This window comes from Ischnura elegans, chromosome 10, assembly GCF_921293095.1.
Source record: "Ischnura elegans chromosome 10, ioIscEleg1.1, whole genome shotgun sequence".
Classification (NCBI taxonomy): Eukaryota; Metazoa; Arthropoda; class Insecta; order Odonata; family Coenagrionidae; genus Ischnura; species Ischnura elegans.
Genome location: NC_060255.1, coordinates 100,588,146 through 100,615,270, shown reverse-complemented (window position 1 = coordinate 100,615,270; position 27,125 = coordinate 100,588,146). Strand labels below are relative to the sequence as shown.

The following is a 27,125-nucleotide window of genomic DNA, read 5'->3' as shown; positions in this document are numbered from 1 at the left end:
ATAGATCTACTCCAATTACTTGCCCAAGAAATTAGTAGGAAATGTTTTTACAAAGTTATGCCTTAGCAGTATTTTAAAACAAAATAATAAAGATATCAAATACTTAATACATTTATTAAAATGTTAATCTGAACAAGCAAAAGAGCAGGGTGACTAGATTACCAGAAAATTCAAATTATGCATAATTACAACATATGTTAAAACTAAATGGGGTCTCAGAAAGGTTCAGGGAGTAAGAAAAGGCATACACCATAATTAGCAATAAAATGTTTATGAACATAGGAGCATTATTTTAAACTATGCATAAACAAAAGGAAGCATAGAACCCACATTGACACTGTACAATAAATACTCAATATATATGTTATAGGCATATATATATATTTATATATAAATGTATATATTCGCACGCTTTCACATGCAAAACATTTTCATCTGATGATACCAGAACAACGTGGCAGAATTTTATTCAAGGAAACAAAAAATAAAACCTCAGCTCTCACACAAAATTAAAACATAGCAGGCGCTTGATGTTATGTACTGAAATATATACATATTGAATACAGAGTAATGAATTTGGAAACTCAAATTACTTTTGAGTAGAAAAGAAAACGGACATGGTGGTACTATTGAAAATGTGAACGCACATTATGAAAGCTTCCGTGAAATAACATCACCATCGCATATACTGCGACACACGCGGCCACATGCCCGTGAGTCAAACCGCATGTACGCACACGCAAACACGCAGGACAATATACAAACAGGCACTCTAGCATTCACACCATACTTGGGAGCAGAGAAACTATTGGAACGCAATAAAATCAACAGTTAGGACAGCCAATGTTTCCGACTTGAAATATATTTGAACTACATATCAAAAATATTTCTCATGTTCAGAGTTGTAATGCACAAGAATTTAAGAGGGGGGAATTGATGACTGAAATTGGTACTAAATATACTCTTTTGAAACGGCTATCCCGGAAAAGTAACACCACTTTTGACTCACTATAAAAGTTAAATAGAATTTGGTACAGTTTGAAGCATACATTTCAAACTGCCAACCAAAATTTGAATAATATGGCTTTCCCAAGTATGACAAACACGCATGGATAAATACAGGCATTTTGGTATTCACTGTGAACAAGGTACACCACTACACAACATACCCCCTCAAGCAAATAATTGATACCAGAATTTATAAGCTCAGCTTAGGGAATATTAGAACTTCAGCACGAAATATTATGTGGGAGATTGTATGTATTTGGAAACAAAAAAAATAGATGTGATCAATGGAGTATCCCCAAAATAACTTCTTTCTAAAAAAAGTTCAACTTAAAATCATTGAACATTACAACCATACTTCCTCCTTTCCAAAACCTGAAATCCAGGTCTATAAAATATCGAATACATAATATAATTCAATAAAAAATTAATGCTGGTGTTCTAAAATTACTGGCATTAAATGGAACAAGCACCTTAAGCACACATTAACTAATGTGGATTTTACAAAAAGTAATAACAACAACATTTTCAGTAAATCACAGATGTCACGAAATTTATTCCAAGAAATACCACACTACTAAAATCTTCCCATTTGCTTGTGATCCAGTTGGCATATGCTTTTAAATTTTTCAACAATCCTTGCTAAGAAAAAGGCCAAGGCTGATCAGTTAACTGACTGACTACATTGTGCTGACAACAGATACAATGTTCCACTAAACCAAATTAATTTCTTCACCGATTCCTCGTTTCAAAAAAATCTCTTTACAAAGTCCTGCTTCTGACACATCCCTTTAAAATATTTTCAGTCTTTCTTTCCATAATTGTATTAGTAGCATTAATAGACAAAATACAATCACAGTTATCACTTATTCTTTGTGTTACGGTAAATACATTTGATTGTTTTAGACACCTGAATTAGTACAACAAACATTTTTGAGGGAAGCACTTATAAATTTCATTACTTATGGTCAATGTGAATACTTTCTATTGGAAACACATAGGATTGCCCTTTCCAGAACTCTTGGGAATGAAACAGAATGTATTGGATCAAAACGGATTTTATAACGCCGATCAGACATTAAAATAAGTCGCTAAGTGAAAGAAAGCAACACTCATGGGGCTGGAGACAACTTGAGTAACAAGTATTGTGATAGATAAGTCAACTTGGTGTGTATATAAAAATGCAAGCCTAGTTAGAGGCCCTTAGAATAGAATCTGTTCCTATGGATTGCTGACCTGATCATGAAATAACAATTCAATTCCATGAAGAGAATACACCAATGACAAATAAAGGTTTCAACCAACATATACATACACGATGAACAGATAGTCTGCTTACAGGGAAATACCTGAACGATTCCTTTTCATGTGCAAATGCACGGCTCTGCAAAGCAAAGCACCTATTTTCACTAGCGATTTACGTGACTCAACTACGTAAACTTCCCAATATGTATATTCATGAGACGTACCTATGTGTGATTAGTCAACTTCTTGAGCAATTAGATTTTGAAATACTATGAACTCTTTATCATTGACTTATGCACCGCAATACATGAACCAAAGGTTATTTTTTTTAAGAGAAATATTCTAGCAACTTAAAAAACAATGATTTTGAGCGTTCACTTAGGGTAAGGCAATATGTATAGTGCACATGCGTTGAGAGGGTTATGACCTGATCTTCCTTGAGGAGTTGACGTGCACAATTCAAATAGGAGAATGAAAAAATGTTGAGCTTAAATTTTGGGTAAGAAGACATTCAGAATGGACTACAACATAGTCTACTATACATATGCTTTAGAGTTAGGGAGTCATGTTTCATTACAGATACTTAGAAAGTTACTATCGTAAGCTTTGATGTATAAATATATGGTACTCTATTTTTCCTTCAATAAAAAAGCTATTATTTGTAAATTGGTGGCAAGTTTTCAAAAGCAAACAAGCACTGATGATGTAATTATCATAATATCATTAATGACCCAGCAGTTTTACGGCTTTGCAATTGAAAGCCTTATTTTATGAGGATATGTACTTCTAGCCTCTTAGCTCCTTCAGCAATACCTAATTCACACTACAATTAATAACTCAGCAAATTCATTTTATAGAGAAAAATTAATGTAAACTGAATGGCTAAGGGACTTTATTACTCAGCAAATTGTCTACTCCAGTATCTAAAAGCAAGAAAAGGTATCATCTACCATTCTATGTTGCCAGCATAACTTTCAACCTCTCCCCACTCAAAAAAAAAAAAGAAAACAGTGAAAATAACAGAAAATAATATTAATAACCCTGATTTCACACACTACAAACACTTTCTCATAACCACCAAATACTCACAGTCTACCAATGCAAACATAATAATTTTCCCAACATTTTATCACAAATATCACAAATGTTTCAGAAGCCTTTACGATTATTCACTCCCTGTTTGACTAAGTAAGTTTAAAGGACATCATTCTTTCTTATAAACCCTCTCATCAAACAAGATATGATTTTTTTTAAAAAACTAACTGCAAACTAAATCATATAATTACTGTTTAAAACAAATTTTTTTCTTATAAAAGCATTAAGTGGCACTACTGAAAGGAAACATGATATCTTTCATGGGCCATCTCAGAGAAACTATACTTAAAAATAATAAAATATATTTAAAAGCATGAGCAAAGATGCCTCAGAATGTTATGAATGGCAATGTAGGACCAGATAAAATTTAACTCAAAATAATTATAAATATGCAATTCTTATACAAAACATAGCTCTAGCCATGCCGGAGACATTATGTGAGAAATCAATAGTTTTAAGGGTAGCCTATTTACATGAAGTTTCACAGGATATGGAACTGTTACTGATTAAATTCAGCATGACTGATACCTGTGAGGCAACATATGTATTTAATTCTATTTACAAGGTCTTTTCCTCATGAAAAAAGTTAATCAGTGGTCTGCGACCAAGTGGTAGATATGATTGCCCAATGCAAGTTTTCGAATGAGGCCGCAATGTGCCTGCCCCATTTGTTGCGATAATTTAATTATCTAAACTCAGTCAACATTCAAAATGTCATCCAATGGCAACAATAATGACGATTGAGGCTAGACATTAGGCCAATTAATTGGATGCTTAAAAATCAACACAAATGAAGTCGACTATATTCAAAGCAATGGTCGGTGTCAAGAAAAGAATAAGAGCTGAAAGATAGCAACACAAATTGCTCTGAATTTAAAATACTGCACTGCCCATTAACCAACCATCTCTGCACAATCCAAATAATAATAATAATAAAAACTATAAGAAGACCATGAATCAACTGTATAGCAGCATTGGTTTTACAAGTCCCTAGACAAATTAAAATAATATCGTACACATTAAAATGATTCAATGAATGAATAAACGTTTTTAAGTAGCTATCTCATTCCAAACATTTTCCATGGTCATTAACATTCATGTCAGGATTAAGGTTTTGAGTTAGTATCCAGTCATGAGGTTTCACGGCATCATATCCTTCCAAATATTACTTTTTTGCATTGAATACATTCTCTTCATAAGAAGACACTCACAAAATATCCCACAAGTCCTCGATTGCTTCGGAAACGACACACTCAACTGTCCCACATACTTCTTTGGCCATGTATCTCTAAAAACCAACAACAAATTGGGTAAATAAATATTTGGAACAATCAAATTTTTACTGTCTTTGATTTTAGAGATAAATGAATATATACATACAACCACCGCATTTCTTCATCCCTTTACATTCTGTAATAAAATATTATACACACATGCATGAACTGAAACAGGTAAAAAAAAGTTCTTTGATAACGGACACAACAAAACATTTTTTTCCTTTAAAGCTAAGAAGAAATCTCACTCCAACATCCACTTAACATACATATCACCTTTTCATCAATTTTCCCGTCACTGAACGAAATGATCACTGGATATCCTTAACAAAAAATAAAACTCGGACGCCAAAAACAGAGTTAAAGGCCATTTCAAAACCTTGCCTAGAGCTCAACCTCAGGGTCGCTACCTGTACTATCACCCCTCTCCATACGGTACACTTCGTGCGGTGCCACCGTGGCCGCTGACCAGATGCCCTCTCCTCCCCTCCACCAGCCCTGACGATCATTCTCCATCATGGGCATCGCGCCCCCGTGCGCCACCGAGAGGGGAGGCAGCTGACGGTGGTGCAAACTCGCCCCACTCATTGTCGGCTGCACCCTTTGGAAGCCAGGGCCCGCAACTCTGGGGCAAACCCCTGCCGGCCTCCACACCACCGACGTCGACTCTTCACTGGAGGGATTCTTTGGACAAGTGCTGCTCGAACTGCTGCTCATGTCACGCGTCGCAGTCGGACAGAGGAGCACGGGCGACGAGGACATGCGCATGTGTTGTTGGTTGTGGACGGCATTGGCCAGTGAGTGGGATCGCTGCAGGGAGGTGGGAGGATCCTGCTGGTAGACTGGCATCCTCATGAAATGGCTCTGGAACATCTCCAACTCCTGGTGGTGCTTCTGCTTCAGAGCTTCCAGCTCCATCTCTTGCCTGAAATTTTTTCATCAAACACAAAATGAGACCAAATGCATTTGAAACAGGTTTAGACTCAATGGTGGCAGGAATGACATAGTTAGTACATTATAAGTACATAATCAGCTATTTTATACACGATTTAACACTTTCCTCATGAACAATATGCATAGAATTTTCTAGGGGCTGGCATCCAAGTAAGAAAATTGAAGACAGCCAACGTTTCGGGCTCTGACTAGCAGCAGCCCATTGATTGTCTAGGCCTTTGAGGGTAGTTTGAAGATGACCCTTGAAAATAGCATAAGGGTGGGAGGGCTTGGTCAAGCCTGATTCATAGATTACTCAATAAAACAGGAGATAGCAATAAGGCTTGAGAGGAAGAACATCGACTGAGATATCAGATGCTACATCAGCAGCACTTGAAAATGGATATGGAAAAGAATTCAGATTGGCAATAGGTTAAGTTTCCACCGGTCAACACTCCTCAACCTCAACAATGGACAGGTCAAGTCTGGCGTCATGCAGCCGGTTGCCACAGAGATCACCATCTTGTCACCCATACAAGGTGAGAGCATTTTATGCTATAAAAAACTCATAAACAGTGAATTTCTAATTTCCACAATATCTGCAAGTGGCCTCAGGGTGCTCGCAAACCACCCGAGTTTTATTCTCAGTCTTGTATCAATTGCCAACATACAAAGCATAATTTTATGACCAGAGAAGATGACATTGGTACGCAAAAGGCACATCCATGTTCTCACGGCCTAAGATGACTTGGTAAATGAAAATAGGGCTACATGAATTAGTATTGTGCCTTTAAACAAAATATGAAACAATTCATAGCATTTCATTCACCTGACATGAAGTCTACTCATTAGTGTTCCTGAAACAATACTTCATCAATTATACCATATAATTGAATATTGAGTGAACCGTAAGCTCTTCAAAAGCAAGAATTAGTTTCTGAGTAATAAATTAGAAGTAAATATGCTGAGTAAATTCACTCCCATCCTATTTTTGTCGAAAACTGAACGCCGTGCAGGCAAATATGTTTCAACAGATGTGTAGTTTGCTCATCCGTTGTTGTAAGTGGTGGGGCTGCAAGGTCTTATTTATCTTCTGTCGTAAATTAAAGGTAAAAAGCTCCAGAATTCATATTATAACATGCATGAACATCTATGAGTAGATTTAAGGAGTGCCTCTAAGATTTGTAATATCCCATTTGGTAGATGAAAATATGACCACAAGCTTATCACCTTCAGGAAACATGGTCGCCTGATGGAAGTTTCATAATTTGAGAGCAACATTTACATGCTCTTATGCTCAATAAACTGATTTCTTTTCAACAAATAATGCTGATTGAACAGACAATGTAATTCCCTTGGATCCTCAAAGGATCAATATTGTTAAGTGGGGGTCGTCTACTATACAAATTATCACAAAGTATCTCAACATTAGTAAACACACACAAATGCATTTATGGGGGGGGGGCAGATACTTAAAAAACATACAAGATTTTTAATACTGTTATCATTACGTTCGTTTTCTTTTGTTTATTACGGAGCCTCAATCATTTAATTTAATATGAATAACTTTCATATCTGAATAAAGAGAATGTTTTATAAAGTAATTATTGTATTTTGTTTTCTATTTCAAATATGAGAATATCTGTCAGAGCCTTGTGTCCCCCCCACCCCAGAAAAAATCCTGGATCTGCCCCTGAACACATAGTTGACATACCAAAGAAGGAAACTTTTAATATTTAAAATCACAACCTCTAACAGAGATGAGTATTGTACTAGAAAAATGAAATTGAGCTGGAATACATGTACGTGCTTTAAAAAATTTGTAATCAGTTACCAGTTACAAAGTTAGAAAATCACTACATAATTAATTACCAGTTAAACTCAGTTTTTAGAATATTTGCCAAATTACCATGCAGCTAAATTGGGTGTGTTATGTAAATTTACAATTCAAAAATATTTTTTGTATTAAAAAAATCAACATTTTATTTATAATCAGCATGTAGATAGGAGAAAAATATCCAGCCTTTTACACAAAACTAGGAGGGGTTGAGTTAGGATAAAATCCAGAATTGTCTCGTATGGTAAGAGAGTAGAATCAAAATTGGTATAAATCATATAACATTAACTTGAACATATGGTTACATTTCCTGATTGTCGTATACTCTTACCATTTGGACTGCAACTATATGAACGTAGTATAGCTATGTGCACAGGGATACACTTGTTCAAATAATGTGGACTTTTGGCATTATATGCTTTGGTAAGGTATGAGCAGAAAAGTAGGGATTACAAGTAAAAAATAAATGAAACGTAATTATTACTGGTAAATCAGTTACTTCTATTGTTACTCCCCAACCCTGATCGCTGAAGGAAAATAGATGTGTCATAGTGCAATGAACAAAGATCATCTCTTTTAAAAAATCTTTAAAAAAAAAATGGAAAGCAAAAAAAATTAATTATACCTTTTCAGAATCACCTTCAATTGCTCTCCATAGTAAACCATCGACAATTCATCCTCAGACTCAGATTCCTAGGAAAAAAAAGACATATTAAAAAATTATGTAAAATAGTGGGACAGGGGAAAAAATTATCAATCACAAATTTCTACTGATTTTATAAATGGGTATTTTCAATGAAAAAATAACAATATAAAATCAAGAGTTAAATATTTAAAGTTAAGGTAATCTTTACCAGTTGCCCAAAATAAATAGCAATATCTAGCTGAAAAAAACTAAATAGATTATAATAATAACTGACAAAAAGTTAATAGCTGATCAATGGAGTTTGTCCAAATTTTGTGAAAAATAAGGGTGGCAGTATCTTCATCAATATTTTATTCCATTATTGCATATCGCCACAGAATTCTGCATTAAAAAAACAAATTAAATTGCTAGGGAAAAGTTACTCGCTTATCAAAATGTTTCACAAAAGTTTTGTGTAGATAAAGATGAGAAAATCTTGGGCAAAATTGCACTTCCATAAATGCAAACCATTAATGAATTCTTCTCGTCATATCTGGTGTCAAAATCACAGAGTGCAAAAGTCACAAGATAACCATGCAGAACATGCACACTCAAAACACTACCTCACTAAAAGCAATTATTAGTTAATGAGTAACAGAGACTGAAAACAAGGAATACCTCTCCAAATAAAAGAGGAAACACCAGTAAACATATAGAATACAATCTCAAGACACACATTAATATGTACTCAAATGTATTACACAAAGCAATTATTGCAAAGAACTAAAGAAAAAAATAGATTGAATGCAAAAAAATAAGCTAATTTGCAATAAAGTATATTTTGTGGCTTTTATGTGAATCACTGATGCTGACATCCTAATACTGCACGAAATACTACATTATCAGCATACTGAAAGAAGCAGGTATATATCATCAGTTCATTCAGACAGCCAGTAACTGAACTGATAACACCACTTTGCCAACACATAAGACACCCGCCAGCAAACATCAAGGGAAAGAGTCAGGTTGAAGAGAGGAAGACGATAAGGCAGGAGAAAATATGTAGCACACATTTGGTCCTCAACTTGATACTGCACTCATATCGTTACAATCTTCACCAATGCTCTCTTTTTCACTGAAGGCATTTACGCTCCAAATCGTGTGGACATGCATGCCAGGAGAGAATTCTCAGCAATTCTGCTCTTGAGTGAATCAAAGAACAAATTTCACCTCAAGCACGTACAATAGTACAAGAAGAATATCAACTCATTCCATTATTTTGACTTTCAGCAGCCGGATTTAAATGCCCAGCGGTCGCACTTCATAGTTAAATTTAATTCCAGCCCTTTAATATTTGCGTGCCTGCATGGGCACAAAAATCCAAGAAATGAAATTTGGTGTGCAGGCAAAATGTTTTGTATTAGAAATGAAAAGTAGTCAGTGAATAGAACTGCAATGCAACTTTATGAACAAATCATCAGCAACTACACATTCATGAGTTCACATTTGCGAGTTGTGGACGTCCGGCATTGAGTCTGAATGCATAAATTTTTTTCGTAAAGGTAAACATTATCGGCCAATTTTAATACAATTAAAACACAAGAACATACTTCAATCAGCTATAATGTTTTTGTTGAAGACAGGAAATGGAAATGCCAATTGAAGTAAGAAAAAAATGTCCACCAAACTAGTTTTTCAATTGACTTTGGCAATCATCAGCTAAGAGGAGAACCTCCTGAGGCCTTGGCAAACAGCGGTTTTGCCAGGAAGTTCCATAATGATTTCACTCACCCTGATGGCAATGGATGAGTCATCCGTAAAAACGTTGGTTACATACAACAAATTAAACCAGAGGAAATCGCAAGATGACTTCATGCAAATAATTTGCAGGGTAAGAATTACTTCCTAATTTCTCTAGTGATGATTGCCTATGTCAATTGAAAAAGTGGTTTTGGGGATGTTTATCTTTTCCAACAATAATTGGGATTTCCCGTCTTTGGTCATGAGCATTCACTTAAGCTGATTAACAACTAAGCTAAATTATTCTACTGATGGCATTCATCTCACAGGAGGACAATTATTACGTATGAACTAATGAAATGAAGTAAATCACTTTTGAAATTAAAATCAATGATATCACTTATGATTATTGCTGTGATGGGAAAAGTCGATACATAATTGCAGTTTTTGCATTTGGTAACAAGCTTTTCATGCCCTTATGATGGAGACTATCCTCAGTAATCTTCTATACTAAATAAAAGTGCATTCATTTTTAACCAATTTGGAGGGAACAATGCCGGCAAAGTGCTCGTCTTCAAAGAGCAACCTTCAAAGAGACTTTGCTGATTAGTAACTTGTGATTCTTACCTCTGTAAATGACAAATCTGATCGAAAAAGTTATTAGCGGTAATTTGGAGAGATTTTTTTCTGTATAATAAGCAATGAGGACTCTTTATTTACAAATTTATGATTAAACTTGTAGCATGGGATAACAAATACAAAAATGGGTTAATGAATAAAGATAACACCCCAGAGAACCAAAACGAGACACTTGACAGGTTAACTTTTTGCTTAGAAATGATACGGAGTTTCAATGTTTAGGCATCTGAAGACATTGAAAAAACAGAAAAGGCCACAGACAAAATTCCATACTGGATACACAATAGATGTAAATAATAATACAAGTAAGTTATAAACAAGAAGTTACCATGAATATATCATTATTACAATAAAATCACAGAAAGAAATAATTCAAATACACAACAAGAATTTCAATCAAGAGAACACAAAATAAGTAGGTTTTATTACCGATAGTTATAAACATAGACCTCCAGGATTTGTAAATAGCTAAAAATTCCTCCAGATTAATAGGCAAATTCCCACATTTTGTCTCTGTCTGGTAGAATTCCTACTTTCCCTAGTTTTCACTGAATCCCTGGTAGGTAGGCGCCATGATTTATTTGAGATAAACAAGTTTCACCAATTGTCTTATTATCTCGTGCCCATCGCTGAATGCTGCACCCTAACAAAGATGCTTCTCTTTACAAGCAGATATATATTATGGATCGAAATAGTTTCCCAACAGATGATGATGCCACATATGCTGGAGAACAATTTTTGATTTCCTATCTTGCTGTATACTATTCAAAGGCCACACTCAGGAGGATTGAAATTCTAATCCCGCAACGAATTATAGAATTAGTGACACAACAAAAACATTGCATATTATTAGGCAAGCAATAGATTTGGCACAGTTGTTCTTCGGACTAATCTAATGCCTGAATCAAACAATCATTTTTTGCCATCCCTTTCAAGGAACAGCTCCAGCGCTCGCTTTAATGATGGTAGAAAAATGCTCATTTCATGCGATTATTTTCCGTGATGCCTCCAGGGATGGAAAAGCCATCCTTTTTTCCATCACTCAGAACGTCCCTTTTTCTGTGGCTGAAACCATCGCTACGGTACCATCTTTCAGCCAATCACAACGCATGGCCGCTAATAGAGATTGTAACGCCACACTTGGCTTTTAATTGAACGACAGTTTGAAGTGCCGAAAGCGATGGAAGGGGGATGGTGAGAATAATCGAGTGATTCAGGAAATGATGGGTCGATGAGCAATCACTCTTTTGGTCCATGAAAACCTATCGCTGGACATCTATCACTCCGAGGGACGAAAAAAATGATTGTTTGATTCAGGCATAAGGAATTTTGACCATTTTGAACTCAAATGCTCACCCCATAGGGGATTGGTGAGGCAGGGGAAGAGGAAGAGGGGGCATGTTAATCACTTTTTAAGAATAATAAGATTTTAAAATAATGAGATTTTTAGCCTTTACAAGTCCAAGGTGTCCTTTCCATAGAAGTAAAACCCACCAGAAGTGACAATTGTGTTTAATTTCCTCTGCAGTGACCAGGAGTAACAGAAATAGTGCCATTTAAAAAAGTCATTATCCATCAATTAATTTAAAATATAATAACTGTTTAAGCTTTAGCATGGGAATTATTTCCTTCCTGAGGGTCATCAAGACTTTCACTACGGGATGCTATTTGAAAAAATTGTTTATTTACTGCAAATTCTGTCTCCAAAAGGCAAAATGTGAAGTGATGCCACACAAAGCCTCAAGTTTTGGGCATTGTGCAGGTTGCCTACAATTGACATTTGTTGATCTTTTCTCACAAACTGCAGAACAACAAAATTCTTTATATTAACTTTAAACTTCGTAAATATAATAGGATAGGTTCCTTCATCAAAGAAAACGAAATGCATTTATTGCGATTCCTTACCCACCATTAGTGTATTCATAATATACAAATTATTTGGTTTTAGAAATCCCAGTTTAGACGAATGTTAATGGTCAATTTTAACCGCATTTGAAAAAGGCCGGATTGGCGTCCATGCGATTCCATTCCACGTGACGTCACAGGGACCTAGATTCTATACGAGTAGATAGGAGTATTACATGGTCTGAGAATACCAATGCATGCATGAGGCACAGAGCTCATGGGAACATCTCTTAATCTCCTCGTGTTTTCTTGCGCTTGAAATTTTTCACTTTTCATTTTATCACGAAAAATAGATATTGTCATTTAAAAACCTAAAATCGTGTAATATGTACTCAAGGAGTAGTAATCTTTCGATTTAGGCAATTTAAAATAATAGGAAACCACCCTATTGACAAGTTAGTGTGTATCTGCCTTTTAACATTCATAAGTGGATCATGGAGCAATTGTGCTAAATTCCAGTTGTCGCAACAAGACCTATGCATTAAATAGGTACCACTGGAGACGAAGCTAAAATTTCAACGTTAGCAATTGGGGAGTCACTCAATTGTCATGAAACTTTCTTGATCCCAAGTACAGTCTGAGCTCTAGATTGAGAAATAGGAAAAGCCTTTTTAAGTTTGAGCAATGACGAAGGCATTGCAGGGACATGAAAATAGTATACATGAAGGCTAATGAGATTCATTCAGTCAGATTATGTACCACCAATCTACCACCCAAAATATGTACCCTATTTCACTGAATATACTCCCCCCTTTCTTTCCAAAAATGCCCATGGTAAAAGTAAAAGGGGGGGACAATATTCAAACGCATTTCTGAAGTTTTTCCCAAAGCTGAAGCCTCAAAATTAGGGGAAGGAACTAAACTCTGAAAAATACTGTGCGTATCATCAATACAGCCTATGTCGTTGGAGTAATTTCCAGAAAGTTAGATAATCCTACCAAAGCTGATCGACACTGAGTCAAGGGGTTACTTAGAAATCTGAAATGAATAATAAGACCTGAGATTTTAAGAGGCTCGTAAGTTGTAACTAAATCTCAATTGTAGGCTACAGTATTGCAGATTATACAGGAGATGCAGATGATCTACATCTGGAGTAACATGTCTTTTTGCTAACAGCATTGTTTCATGGTCTAGCCAACATCAAGCATTGGTTGCAATATCAACAACTGGGGCCGAACTTTTTCTGCAAATAATTAGATGCAATTAATTTCATTGATGGTTTCATTTGTTATAATGGACATTATAATAGTCGTTCCTTGAGCCCAAAACTGTTGTATATAATGTGGTGTCCTCTATTTATTTAAGAAGACAACAGAACAAATACCAGTGCTGACAGATTAGCTTCTGATTAAACATTTTACTCCACTGTTGAGCACTGATCCATAAAATATTTCTGCTTGAAAAGACAAGCCCTTTAAACTTAACAAGTTGCGTACCGGGGTATTCAAATTCCTAGGAACGCCGATTTGGAAATATGTGTCTATTAGGGCGTAAAGCCTTTGGTTTAAACATGGTTAAAAAGCTAATGTTTAGAATATAACTTTACCCAATCAATCGTTATGATGCATCAATTCATTATGAATAACGAACAACAACTGAAAACATACTAACAAATACGCATTGCACGTTTTAAAATTGTTAAGGTTGGCGCGCTTAAATGACGAGAATCTTCGTCATCCGTCCGGAACGTTCGGGAAAAAAATGACGAGAATTCTCGCCATCTGTACGCAACGTGTTAATACAGCTTATCATAAGAAGCACATAAGCAGAAAAATAATAAGGTAAGTATGAATACGCAATCTATTGAATGTTTCATGACTCCAACATTTAGTGAGAGACACTTCCTCATCAACGAAATGCAGCGATACTTAAATCGCTTCTCAGAGCACATGAACTGGGACTTTATGAAGCTAGCTAATTATCATTCACAGTAAAGGTTTGATGTTAAACACATTATATGTGCTCAATAAAAAAATGAAGTACATGTCATGGATTCACTATTTATGCCATATATGCTGAAACATGGCTACACCATTTCAGAAGACAGCATTGCAGGAATATTATCCATTGAGTTACACTGACCATTCTTTCCTCAATATGCATACTATTCATGTACAAGGCATAAACAACTAACATAGTCAATAGTCACACAGAAACATAAGTGTTCAACTGAGATTAACTATTACTCTAAAAGAAGATAAAAATAAGTATTCATATATTAGTTAACCGTGTTATTGACAAATTAGTTAACTACATACGTATAACAAATAACAGTTGCACTCTAGTAACTGAGACTACATCAAAAGGCCACTTCCAGCAATATAATTCTTATGAATATGCAATCTTAACTCAACGAGATTTCACATTTACAGTGAATATCACCTCTAGTTTGGCTCCTATCAATAAAAAGCACATTTATTACAATATTCATGCAAACAAAATGGAACTGAGAATGGCAGTAAACTTCATTACCATCAAAAGAAAAAAGACCATGGTGACTAAGCATGTACATTTGATTAACTTCATCCAATCCCAGGAAACAATGAGATCTTCGAACCATGTATGTACATCTACCTTTAACGATTGAATACACAGTTGCTTTGGATTGTTAGCACTATATCTGCATCAATCTCATTCAAAATGAAGAGATTACAACATAACACACAAGAGCACATACATAGCAACTCCAACGAGATTTTATAGAAAGTAATGGCAGGGCTGGATCAAGCTTTGGAGCAAAGGGGAGGGAGGTGTTTGGAGAAACCGAAGGAGGAGAATGGAGAAATGGTGGCTTCTCTTTCAGCGTTAACAAACTTGTCAAACTTGGGTGAAGTCTTTCGTGGAATCTCACCAAGTGATTTAATCAGGCATTACAGATGTTTTAATGGCTAACTCTGCCATCGTCCTCAGGCTGTTGAATGTGAGTGGTGGCTTTGGGCAGGAAGGACTAACCAGAGAGGCTACCCAGATTAAGTTAGCAGAAAAAACATTAACTGAGACGCAGGATACACAATCACTTAACGTGGAAACCAGTACTGTAGACTATTGATGTGACTTGCAGAAACCAGGAAGTAACTGACAGCAGCCAACTATTGAACCATTGAGTGCCATGGCCTGGAGTATGCAAGCCACCCACCCATTCAATAGACTCTGCACTTGACGGCCTCAGGGCAATGGAAGAGTTAGTCAGTGCCATCGGACTTAACCCGGTAGAATTCTAGAGAGGACTGCACCGAAATTGTAAGGCAGGAAATGGTTATGTCTGACATAACTAGTCAAACTGTCAGAGAGTAATCTCATGCACTTGAACATATTGCTGAATTCGTGGCAGGACAAATGTTCACAGATTCATGACAGATGCGTAAGGGGGAGAGGAGAGGCTGTCACCAATTCAAACATTTAATTAAAACACCTGGTTTCCATCTCTCTACACTGACAGTGTGCCTGAGTTCCCAGTTTAACCCCATCAGCCCAAAAACTATTGGTACCTACAAATGCACCTCAACTTTTCATGTGTACATTTGAAACATGTTTTGAAACAGCTCAAATCCACAGAACCTGGAGTCTGGCCATAATAATTACAAACTTATCCATAGAATACTTCACACTAATAGCCAACAATACTTATTATTTTGACAACCCAAAAAATGGCGTGTCAGACTTAATTAACACAACACTGCTCATGAATACTTTAACTTATAACAACACTCAAAATTAAAAATCTTTGGCGAAAGTTGACAGTAGCTTGACCACCTAAAACACTCCCTTAGCTGCTATACACACTAATTCAAGGAATGGAAAATAAGAAACTCTAATCAGTCCATTTCAAAATCTGGTTTGGCTGATTTATAGAAAAAATTATTTAAAAATTTAGACTAAGCACTCAACGAAAAATGACCTCTGCCTCTATCGTGGCATTTATAAAAATTACAAACGAATACTCCACGCCATCTACCATTCTTCTGGGAAACTAACAGCAAACTGCCCCAAACTATGCAATGAAATTGAGTTGTTTCCTGGCCACATCATGCCTTCTCCCACAGTTTACTTTTCTATTCCACATTATTTTTACACATATTCACTCTGAGATGTCTCCTGCTGTGATTCATGGTTTGAGTTAACAAAACAATAAAGGTGCATGACAGAAATGACAGTAACACTGAGCATTTTAAATAAACTCATTTTCAAAAATTCATTCAAAAAGTGAATCCCGTGCTAATGGTACCATTAATTTAGCTCCAACGGTTATCATTTGTTGCTAATAATTTCCATAAATCAGCTGTTTGATAATATTTTTGAAGATGGCCTGATGACATTAAAACTCCTGTGGATATCCCAATAGACTTCCATCAGTTTAAATCAAAACTTGAAGCTGGTACGTGGTGTAAGGGCTCTATATTAATAATGAAAGGCACTTCGTTTCTTCCACAAGTTTATACAAGTTCGGCTATTACACCATTATCAAATACACTATATGATACACTGTATTAACTACAATACAATACACTGTATTTGATAATGGTGTAATAGCCGAACTTGTATAAACTTGTGGAAGCAACAGTGTCTTTCATCATTAACTCCATCAGTTTCACTGTGGATATATATTTCAACCACTAAAGATAATGACATTAAACTTCCTAAAAAGTCACTGTGAAGTTCACTCCAATAAGAACTGAAAAACTTAAAGAAAACTCCAATTTATCTAATTAATCTTTGTATGACCACTGGAAAATGAATAATTCAGAAGTACAAGAGAGAATCAACATTTTGAAAACCTTAACAGAAACTGATATAACTCCGCATTCAACCACAAGACTCAAAATATGAATTGAAATTTGAAATAAATGAGGTGTGCGACATATATATAATTGTGAGATTGTGCTAACTTCCCAGTCCATAGTTCATTTAGTAAACATGGTCACGGAAAACTTCTTAAAGGGGTATTTTGTCAAAATTGAAACAAAAACTGTTAAAATCATCAAATGCCAACACTCCAGCGATCAATTAAAAATCACAACAGTTCACGGGATGGCAATAACTTTCTAATGCACGATGTGAACTTCTGGAGACCTACAGAGTTATCAGCATGGAAAACTAAAAATGCTATAGAAATAGAAAGGGTATTTCCACAGAGCACAAAACTTCACTCAATCAGTTTGGCTAGGGACAATTTGAGTCTTTGAAAACACTCTTTTAATAACTACCTTAACATTGGTAAAAAAACGATGCTGGTGATGAACTTCGACTGTATTTTTACAGTTAATGAACTTGAGTCACATAGCCATTTTATTCACCCCCACTTTATTTAGGCAATAGTTAGATATGAACTATTATATTGCTTTTCAGCTTCAGGAAGCAAATGTTGGAGGAGAAATACATTAACACAGGCCATTGAGCTAAACAATTTGAAGGGTTACTGAAGTGAGAGGATTGCTAACATGCTTAATGTATAATACATTTTTGTTGTGAAAATGTTAATTTTTTTCTAGATAATTCTTCAGTTAGCCACAAAAGATAAGGAATAGATAATGGGGAATGTATCTACACCTAAACAGTGAAATCACAGACAATCAGATCCCAAGGAAATAAATATAAAAATCAAAATTTATTTAAAAAAATTAATGTTAGGATCATTTCAATCTTATACCATCTCCAAAACTTATTGGCACAACTATAACCTTGACTAGGCAATAAATATTTTTCCAACAATATACAACATGCATTTTTGACCAGCTAAGCAAAAACCCTCACATAAAAAAACATGTTCACGCAGCACATTTCAGATATTTTACAATCAAAGCAGTAAATCCCTTGCAATGCAGTTCAACTTTGGGCAAAATGAAAGAATCATGGGAATGCTAAGTGATGCTTAATTGCGCACCCCATAAAATAATATGGGCTCCTCATAGAAATCCACCCTCTAACAAAACAAAAAAGAAGATAGATAAAAAAAATACCAGAGCAATGGGAAAAGCTAAAACCAATAGCGTAGCTAAAGCTGACTCCACAAGATCATCTTTCGAGCTATCAAAATATTAAGTCAATTGACCAAAATTCTATTATTGTCATCTGCACGGACAATCTAGTATGTAAGCTCACGTAAAATCAACCCAAAAAATTACGCAGTGGCATTTAGGACTGCCCCTATTTCCCAATGGAGTCTAGCAGTGTGCTGCAATTGTGCATTCAAAGATGGCGGCAGCCATTCTCTTTGTATGATGGTCATGCTTACGACTTTCTCAGATGGTTGAACATTTGACACACACAGAATTAACAGCTGATATTTTATTCAAGGATTAACTGTGGAACAGCCAGTTGTGTACATTTATGGAGCCACTCACACATGCACTCACTGCGCAAAAATTCCTCAGAGGAAAACGCTTGAGACATATTTGGATATTTATCTGCATTCCAGTAATGTGCGTTTGTGTATGACATCAATCATTCCCAGTTTGGAGAGGTGAGCGTAGAGCTAACCCTAGACTCGGCCACAAAAGCATGAATATTATCCTATCAGCCTAGGTTGGCCAGTTCCTTGCTCTAAAAGGATTTTAATCTGGGCTGTCCGAAAGCTTCACCTAGGGCTTGAATTCAAAACCCTTGCACCAGCATCATAGCACTCCACCCACTAGGCTACGACGCAGGAAATAATTTACCTCCACCCAGATGCCATGAGTACTCTATCCAAATGAATCGTCTTGTGGTCATTTGAAGTACATACCAAGAATTTCAGTGCGTGAGCACATCTTACTAGATTGTAGCCTATCCATGGAAGTGGGTCACTTGGTGCACCAGTTGCGACACAAAACAATTGACGACTCGAAAGATGATCGTATGAAGTCAGCTTGAATGCACCATCAAACCTGAACAGCCAATTTTGTGTTGCACTTGAGAACCAGGGCTATGACTGACAGTGACAGCACTCAGGAGAAAACACGCCATGAAACTTTTCAACAAGCTTGGGATAAGATTAATGAAAGATATTGCATCATGATATTGAAATGTTTTGGAATAAAGAGATAAGTGTTGTTTTCCTAGTGTTGAGAATGGCAATAAAATGATTACTTTCGGCCTATATTTAGAGTCGCGATTGATTTGCAAAAATAGAGGAAACACCAAGATTGAGCCAGAGAGACAACTCAAATTATACTCATCTCTGAAATGTTCTATGACTTGCAGTCAGTTGTATTACTTCAGCTCAGAAGAATATCAATAGCAAGACTCTTAAGTTATTTTTATATTTTGTCACAAAAAGAGGCACACAAGAGGTATGATCACAAAAACATCATGGCTCCACCCACTGCATGTTAATGCCTACTTGTTGACCAGCGGTCCACATAAGAAGTCACTTTGAAGCCTCAAAGTGGAGACAAACTGTGCCAATAATTAGTAATATCAATTTTAACGATCAACTGCGCAAGCTTGATTGAAACTGAAGAAACTCTTCTCAGGTTCTTTACTGTCTCAGGTTTTCCATATCTGACATTTTCCTAAGCTTGACTCACACATTAAAACATAATTCACGCATAACCTGACCTGGCAAGAAGAATTCCTGCAACTATGTAGTTCTCCACGAAAGCCTAAAACCCTATTTGATTGAAATTATTACGATAGAGTAAATGTATTATACACTAAATATTTTTATTCCCTAGGTAATGATTAAGGGGAAGGCATGTCATAAAAGATTCTGCTGTTGGAGAACTGCAATCCCATATATTTAGGTTATATTGATGAGAAGCAAACAGTTCTCACTCAAGTATTATGCCTATTGATGATTTGAACAAATACATATTTTCAAAATAAATTAAAGCTGGATGGTTAGTTGGATGCAGTGTTTGCTGGTGAACATATATTGGCAAATGCAAAATAACAATGCGTATTTTAATAACAATAATAATTTCCTGAATGTATTTTCCTATTTTCTACACACTAACAAAATATGCTTGACTTCACGATATGCTGACTGGTAATTAATGAAAATGACACATTGTCTGCCAATGGTTCACCCTTGGCCACAGCCTACCGATCAAGGGCAGGGATAACTGTTTCCAAACAACCTCTGTTAAAAATATTATACGTATAACAATAACTGCACATATGAGCAACTAGCTTTCCTGAACAAATTAAATGACGATAAAGCAACACTAAAATTTTAACAAATAATCCATAGCAACCAATTTTATGAAATATTAGGAATTACAGTGCCTTCCCTTACCAGCTGATTTGCAATTACAGCCACCCTATCACAGCAACAAATACTGCGATATAAAAATATTTCTCGGACTTCACACAGGACGATGCTTTTCGAAAGTGTCAACATTTTGAAAAATGAATTGATGATCTCCATGTTCAGTAAAGATTCACAAATCCTGAATGAAAAACAAGTCCTTTTTGATTCATTTATGCTTTAACCCTTTCGAGACGGCTGAGTTTTCGTCTTAGCATGACTGCTGTACTGAGCCCCAAGAAACTCTTCTTTCTCGTGGTACGGAGCATTTTTGAGGGCATTCGTTAAGAAGGGTCTAGCGGATTATTACACCCTCCGAGCTCCAACCTTTTTCGCCCCCTCGCAGCGGGGACTCCGCATTATCTCGGGCAGCGAGGGTTGATGTGCTCCCTCCTTTCCGGGTTTACGACCATACCTGCGGCATTGGTTTGCGGTAACTTATGTATTGCTTATATGTATTTTTCAAATGGATAATTGTTGCTTGCACGTAAATTGCAGACTTTGAATTGAATTCCTCATTATTTTCTGAGCATTGTCAAATTTTAAACGAAGTTCTACGGTCAATTTTAACGGATTTAATGCATCAATCTTTTCAATGCCAAATATATGCTCCTAAAATTTTTCTTATCGAATTCAAACCCTTCCAAAAATCTCATTAGCTATTTCTCCGAAATGCATTACTCGAGGTAAAAAAAATCCTTGCAAGAAAAGCTCTTTGTCTGTCACAGGGCAACCTTGGTATCCCTTGGAAAGTACGCTCCACTCGGGCATTCAGAACACCTGTGGAGCTTCTCTGGAATTGCATCCATCAGTATAATTATGTTTTTTCTCGGAATTTTTTAAATCCCTCATTTTGTTTGGAAAATACGCTCCACCACGGGCTGAAATAACTCATGAAGACCTTCTCTGGAATTCCACCCATCAGTATAGAAACGTATTTCTCAGAATGGGTAAAGTTGGCAAATGGTGGAACAAGAAAATGAAAATTGACTTTACAGGAAGTATTTCACAAGAACATTTGAATAAAATTCAACAAATTACGCAAAAAAATATTTAAAAAATTTCGGGTAAGAATTATCAGTCGTAATATGATATTTACACTGAAAATCGAGATATAAGTTAATATTTATTGTAGAATTTCGTTTAAAAATTGTAAACGCTGCTCAAAAGACAAACAATTCAATTCTTAGTTTATATTTCTTGAGAAATGAACAAATATTTATTTCGAAAATTGACTCTATAAACAATAGGGAAGTACACTAGTGTTTCAAATGCACCAAATACATTTTTAAAATTACAGTTCAGAATAACATAATGTCGTAAAACCACAGTTTAAACCCTAAAAGTGAATACTTGATTCGAGATGACCGCCCGAAATATGGAAAAATTCAAAGGCCGCTAAAACGGGTGTCCATGTTGAATATTGGCCGTGACGTCACAAGGCAGTAGCAGAAGGCAGCTTTTACGCCGTTTAGTTCTACCACTATTATTGCATAGAAAAATTACCGAATTTGAGGGAATCCGTTTTTTGCTGTCATAAAATATCTTTTGAATATATATGTGGCTGCTTCTCTTTTGAGTACATGGCTTCATCATTGCGTAATACATTAATATTAATTTACGTGTCAACTTCAAGTTTGGAAAGAGTAGTGCGAATAGCACATTGAATCTTTAATAAATAGATAATGGTATTTATTTTTCGCTGGGTATATTCTGGCACAATGCCGTTAATCATGCCAAAACTTTTTTGTAAGAACTGAGTCAAACTAATAAACCTATTTTAGACGTTTGCTGCAAGACTTATTCGTTGCGTATGTATTCACGCCGGCCGGAACGTTCGCCCTTCGCAACTAGAATCATGGGATGTTAGCCTTATTTCCGTGCTGGCTGGTTGTTGCAATGGTTCGCTGTCCAGGATGGGTTCAAGAAAAGTTAATCTTGGTTGGGAGAAGGAAAATTCCAACGATTTATAAATGGTATACCAAACTTTGATGCATTTACGGTCACTGAATTTTTGAAAAAGGAGGACAGGTTCAACGCTCCATAGAAATGCGAGGCTTTAAGGCTAACAAGGGGAGACCACCTACTTTGCTCCGTCTTTTTCAATTAGGGCCTTAGTTAGGCTGTAATTAATGAATTTTCATGCGTTACTTTTCACAAGTAATATATATAAACTTAAAATTTCTAGATTTATACGATTCGTTGGTTGGGGTAGTGGTAGCGTGTGCAATTCCCACCCGGAGGATGTGGGATCGAGACCTAGTCATGGCAATATATTTTTTTGTCTTCATTGTGATCATACGGCGTCAAGTTTATCATTAATTTTAATGGCAGCAATCATTGACATGAAACAAATTTTTTATCATCATAATGGCGTTTAGGTATTTTAGCAGTGTCATTACAAACGCAGAGATGTGACGACTACAAGGGTTGGTGTGCGCTAAAATGTTAATTTTTTCTTTGCTTATACAGACCAACTTCCACATTAAAAATGAAAACCACTCTTGCAAGAGCACATACCATTAAAGGCTCGCGGCAAGCAACAATATGCGTACAGACATAAATTAATAAGAACACAAAACGAATGTAAAATGCCATATTTCTCGAACACTTGTAATTCACATTACTCCAAAGGGAGTTTACTTACTCAGTACCTACCTCAGTACTTTGTACTCGAAGTACCTACCAGTTTACCTCAGGGGTAGTGTTAAAAGAACCATTCCGAAATATAATTTCAATTAACAAATAGGATGAAATAAAAGTTGATAACCCTGAACCGGGCGCGCTGGCGTATAAAATACGTCTATCTTTGAAAACCAAGGATTTCAACATTGTACGTGCATTCTGGGCTAGAATAGTCTCGTGTATTCCTACAATGTACTTTGACTGCCTATATTGCGAGTTTTCAAAGTTCGAGGCATTGTAGCTAATTGTTTTAGATCAGCAAGATGAACCCGTCACCAGTGGAGTATAAATTACGCCGCGCGACCTGCCGTGTACCTTTATATCTGTATCACCTATGAATGTACTAATTTCAACATATATACATTAACTTTAACAAAAGTCGTTTGTTATCATATATGCACATATCATGGGCAAAGTACGCATTCTTCCCGATCGTGTAAAATAACAGTCGCGCCATAATTCTTTAACCAAACTACTTTCAGTTTATAAATTACGTAGGTCAAGCGGAAGATGCTATATTTTGACTCAACACACTTTCTGATGTGACTGAGATACCTATTAAGTAAATTATTATAATATAAATATGAATTTGATCTTACAATACCTTCAAATGATCTTCAAAACAGAATATCATCGATAGGTAAGAGTCAGGAGCAGCCTTGAACCATTTATTCCGTATGGCTTGTGCTTAAGGCACGGGAATGAATATCTTCACCAGGCTTATATTTCGACGTCGAGATGAAATTTGGAACAAAAAATCATTTATAATTCTTTTTTGAATACATGTTTTCCGTACTAGCCGACATTTTTAGGAAGCAAACTCCACCGATTCCCGGAAACTCTCGCCGCGCTAAAGAAGGCGACGGAATACAGCGATACTCCACTGGTGACTACTGCCTTGTGACATCACATCTCAATCAAGATGGAGGCACTGTGTTTCAGCGCAACATGAAATTTTCCGACTTTCAAAACGTTTTAAAGTGCATACCCCAGATGCAGGAAATAAAAGTGACTATACTAATGTTTCTTTTTTAGGCTAAACTTTCGAATTCAGCAATAAAAAAAAATTAGTGCACTTCCCTATTGTATGACCGCTGTCCCTTACCGCTGAGAGGGGTTATAAAAGACGAAGGGTCCGGGTACCTGCTCCCGGATTCGGAGGGTTAATCCTAAACCCCGAAGCGTTGGGTCCCGAGACAAAGGCGACCTAAACCCACGACCGTCCTGAAAGGGGGAGAGCTAGAAAACGTATATATACTGGTTTCGTTTTCTTGACCGGGAAAATCTCACACGTACATATACGCCCGTCGTCTCCCGGGTCAGGAAACGTCCACACGTATATATACGTGTACGGTAGGGAAAAGGTTAACAAGGCATCATGCGGTGCGAAGGCCAAGAAACATTTTTACCTTCAGCTTGTAAATGTACTGGGGTATCAGAGGTTTGCAAGATATCTTTAGTGATATTTAGTCAAGGGATTGATTCAGAGAAAAGAACATTTAAAACAAAGGTATTTGCAGAGATTAGCAGAAAAACCAAGTATTGAAATAAATTTGACCCCTACAAAGATTATAGAACTTCATGCAACATTGAATAAATATTTGATTGAAGAAATACAGTAATAGGAAAGTTTTGAATGATGACTTCTAAATACTTCCGATGTTTCTATCACTCTTGGATTTAGTATCATTTAATATATTCTGACACAATAGTTTTGCTGACGCATATTCCAACCTGATTCTTCATTTTGAGTGAAGACACAGGTTTCCACAAAGGAAAAAAATTTTGGGGGTAGCTGAAGCACCACCCTTATCCTCCCCCAGGGACTACACCCTTAAACCGAATCGGTTTAACATATCCTGAGAAAGCATTTCAAGACCCAAAAAATTTTAGACACATACTGCATGTCAACTGCCACTAGTGTAGCTCACATTTTTCTCTTGAAGCTCACACTTCAGACTAAACATGCCCGGAGAGAGAGAAGCAAGTTGTTTCTTGGGCTCCAAGGAAATCACTCACCTGAGAGAACACTACTAATCCCAATTTGCTGATTTATTATCAACTTTTCTCTATATAAGTAAAAGTCATGGCCTCAGGCTGACCATAGCTAAATTCAGCTCAACTTATCAGCTAGTGATTCATCAAATATTATGTAACATAAAAAATGTAGACAAATTTCACGTAAAATAACTCATAACACTCAAAAATCTATGGGACTTAAAAAAAAATGCGATCATTATACATTTAATTGATGACGTACAGGATATTAAAGCCAAAATTACCTAAAAAAGTGCAATATGAAAAGGTATGTCGTGAGTCTTTTTTCTAAAATGAAGTGCTTCCATTGATCAACATTCAGCATCATCAATTTCATCACAATTCATAAGCTCTAACTCATAAGATAGTGCAATTTTACACTTTGCCTGATAAATATGACAAGGCATTAACGCCCAGTTTAAGATTGATGCCAACTTCAATTTTAAAATGTGTTTTGAGTTCAAGTTCTGCCAGGCAGTTCATGATTGCCGTCAATGAAAACGCTTCTCGAGTAGACGCTCACCTTCCACATTCCTCTGGCCAGATGTTTATCTAGGGAATGGAAGTCATCTTTCAAGCAATTTAAATTTTAAGCCCGAGTCTTTTGACAGCTGATCACCTAATGAGAAGCAAAATATTTATCATTTCTATTACCCAGTTTTAGTAAAGCTGTGATTATCCTATCTGCATTTAATTTGCACCATACAAAGTCTGAAAGGAGGTATGCAGCGAGGTCAATTGACTGAAATTCAAAAGCGCTCGGCAAACTCAACAATTTCTTCACAAAAATAAATTAAGGGGTTCATTTCCGCAAAGCTATTTTCTGGTGGTGATATCAAAGTTTGCTGACATAACATTTCATTTGCAAAGCCAACGAGCAACAAATGTAATCTGCCATCTTCATTGTGCATTGGCATGAAACTGTCAACGTTTGAAGTTTGCACTTAAAAGTTTAGTGTGATAATAAACCCATCAATAAGAACCCAACTCAAGCTAGAAGACCAGGTTGATGCCAATCATAAGCAAGGCTTTAAGGAAAGTAATTAAAGGTTTTTCCCTGCGTGCCGCAAGTCACAGCCCTGGTGGGTGTTTGCTCACATACATCCGCGCACACAGGCATTCCCACGCAACAAGTCCAGACACACACCTGCAAGTGAGGAGGGAGATGCTGCTCTTCAGCCAGATCCAGGCTAGATTGGTCGGTTCCTCCTCCCGAGTTTGCGGGGGTCTGGGAATGGGGTGATACGCTTCCGCCGTGGGGTTCAACACCCAGGGGTTCGTAGTACGGGTGGTGCAGGTGGGAGGAGGAGGGAGGAGGGGGAGGAGGAGCAGCCTGGATGCGGGGTGGGAGGAAGAAGTGGACCACGGCGAGGCAGAACTTCCGGAAGGCCACAGTGAGACGGGAGAATAGGCACGGCCTCTGAATCACGTGGAGAGAGAGAGAGAGAGAAGCGAGTTGGGGAGGGGGAAAAAAGAGAGAAGAAGAGCTGCTGCTCATACACTGCTCACATGAAATGAGGGCAGAGGGGCAAATAACACTCTTCCCTTTGAGCAAATCTTAGTCGACGAACACATCTAGAATAATTTTGAGTGAATGGCTGGAGAAAAAATTGTTCACTCCCATTTGGGGATGAAAATTAGTACGGGAGTATCACATTGGTGATGGTGAAAAGTACCTGGTGAAAAATGTATGACAAGGAAAAAGAGTATCCCAATATAACAAAATGCTGAAGTGATGGACGGATGAGGAGGGAGATACATTAACAAGACATATATGAAAGAGAGAGAGAGAGACGGATAAGTCAAGATATAACAAGCTTTCCAGCGATAGCCTCAAAGCCTGATGGCAAAAAAGTGCAGGCAATGCACAGTACTAAA

The 27,125-nt window shown here is 36.6% G+C and overlaps 1 protein-coding gene across 9 annotated transcripts in view; it reads right to left on the bottom strand.

Annotated features, from left to right (window-relative positions):
* Positions 1-98: 98 nt before the first annotated feature.
* Positions 99-27,125, bottom strand: part of LOC124166595 (serine/threonine-protein kinase WNK1) — a 124,729-nt gene continuing 97,702 nt past the window's right edge. For 7 of the 9 annotated variants that reach the window (XM_046544178.1, XM_046544184.1, XM_046544183.1 and 4 more), the window contains 3 exons: positions 26,395-26,667; positions 8,015-8,082; positions 99-5,544 (listed from right to left, as the gene is read on the bottom strand). In XM_046544178.1, coding sequence (XP_046400134.1) covers positions 5,004-5,544; positions 8,015-8,082; positions 26,395-26,667 — 882 coding nt within the window. In that variant the 3' untranslated portion in view covers positions 99-5,003. The remainder of the gene's footprint in view (positions 5,545-8,014; positions 8,083-26,394; positions 26,668-27,125) is intronic. The other 2 variants (XM_046544182.1, XM_046544186.1) reach the window with 1 other exon arrangement.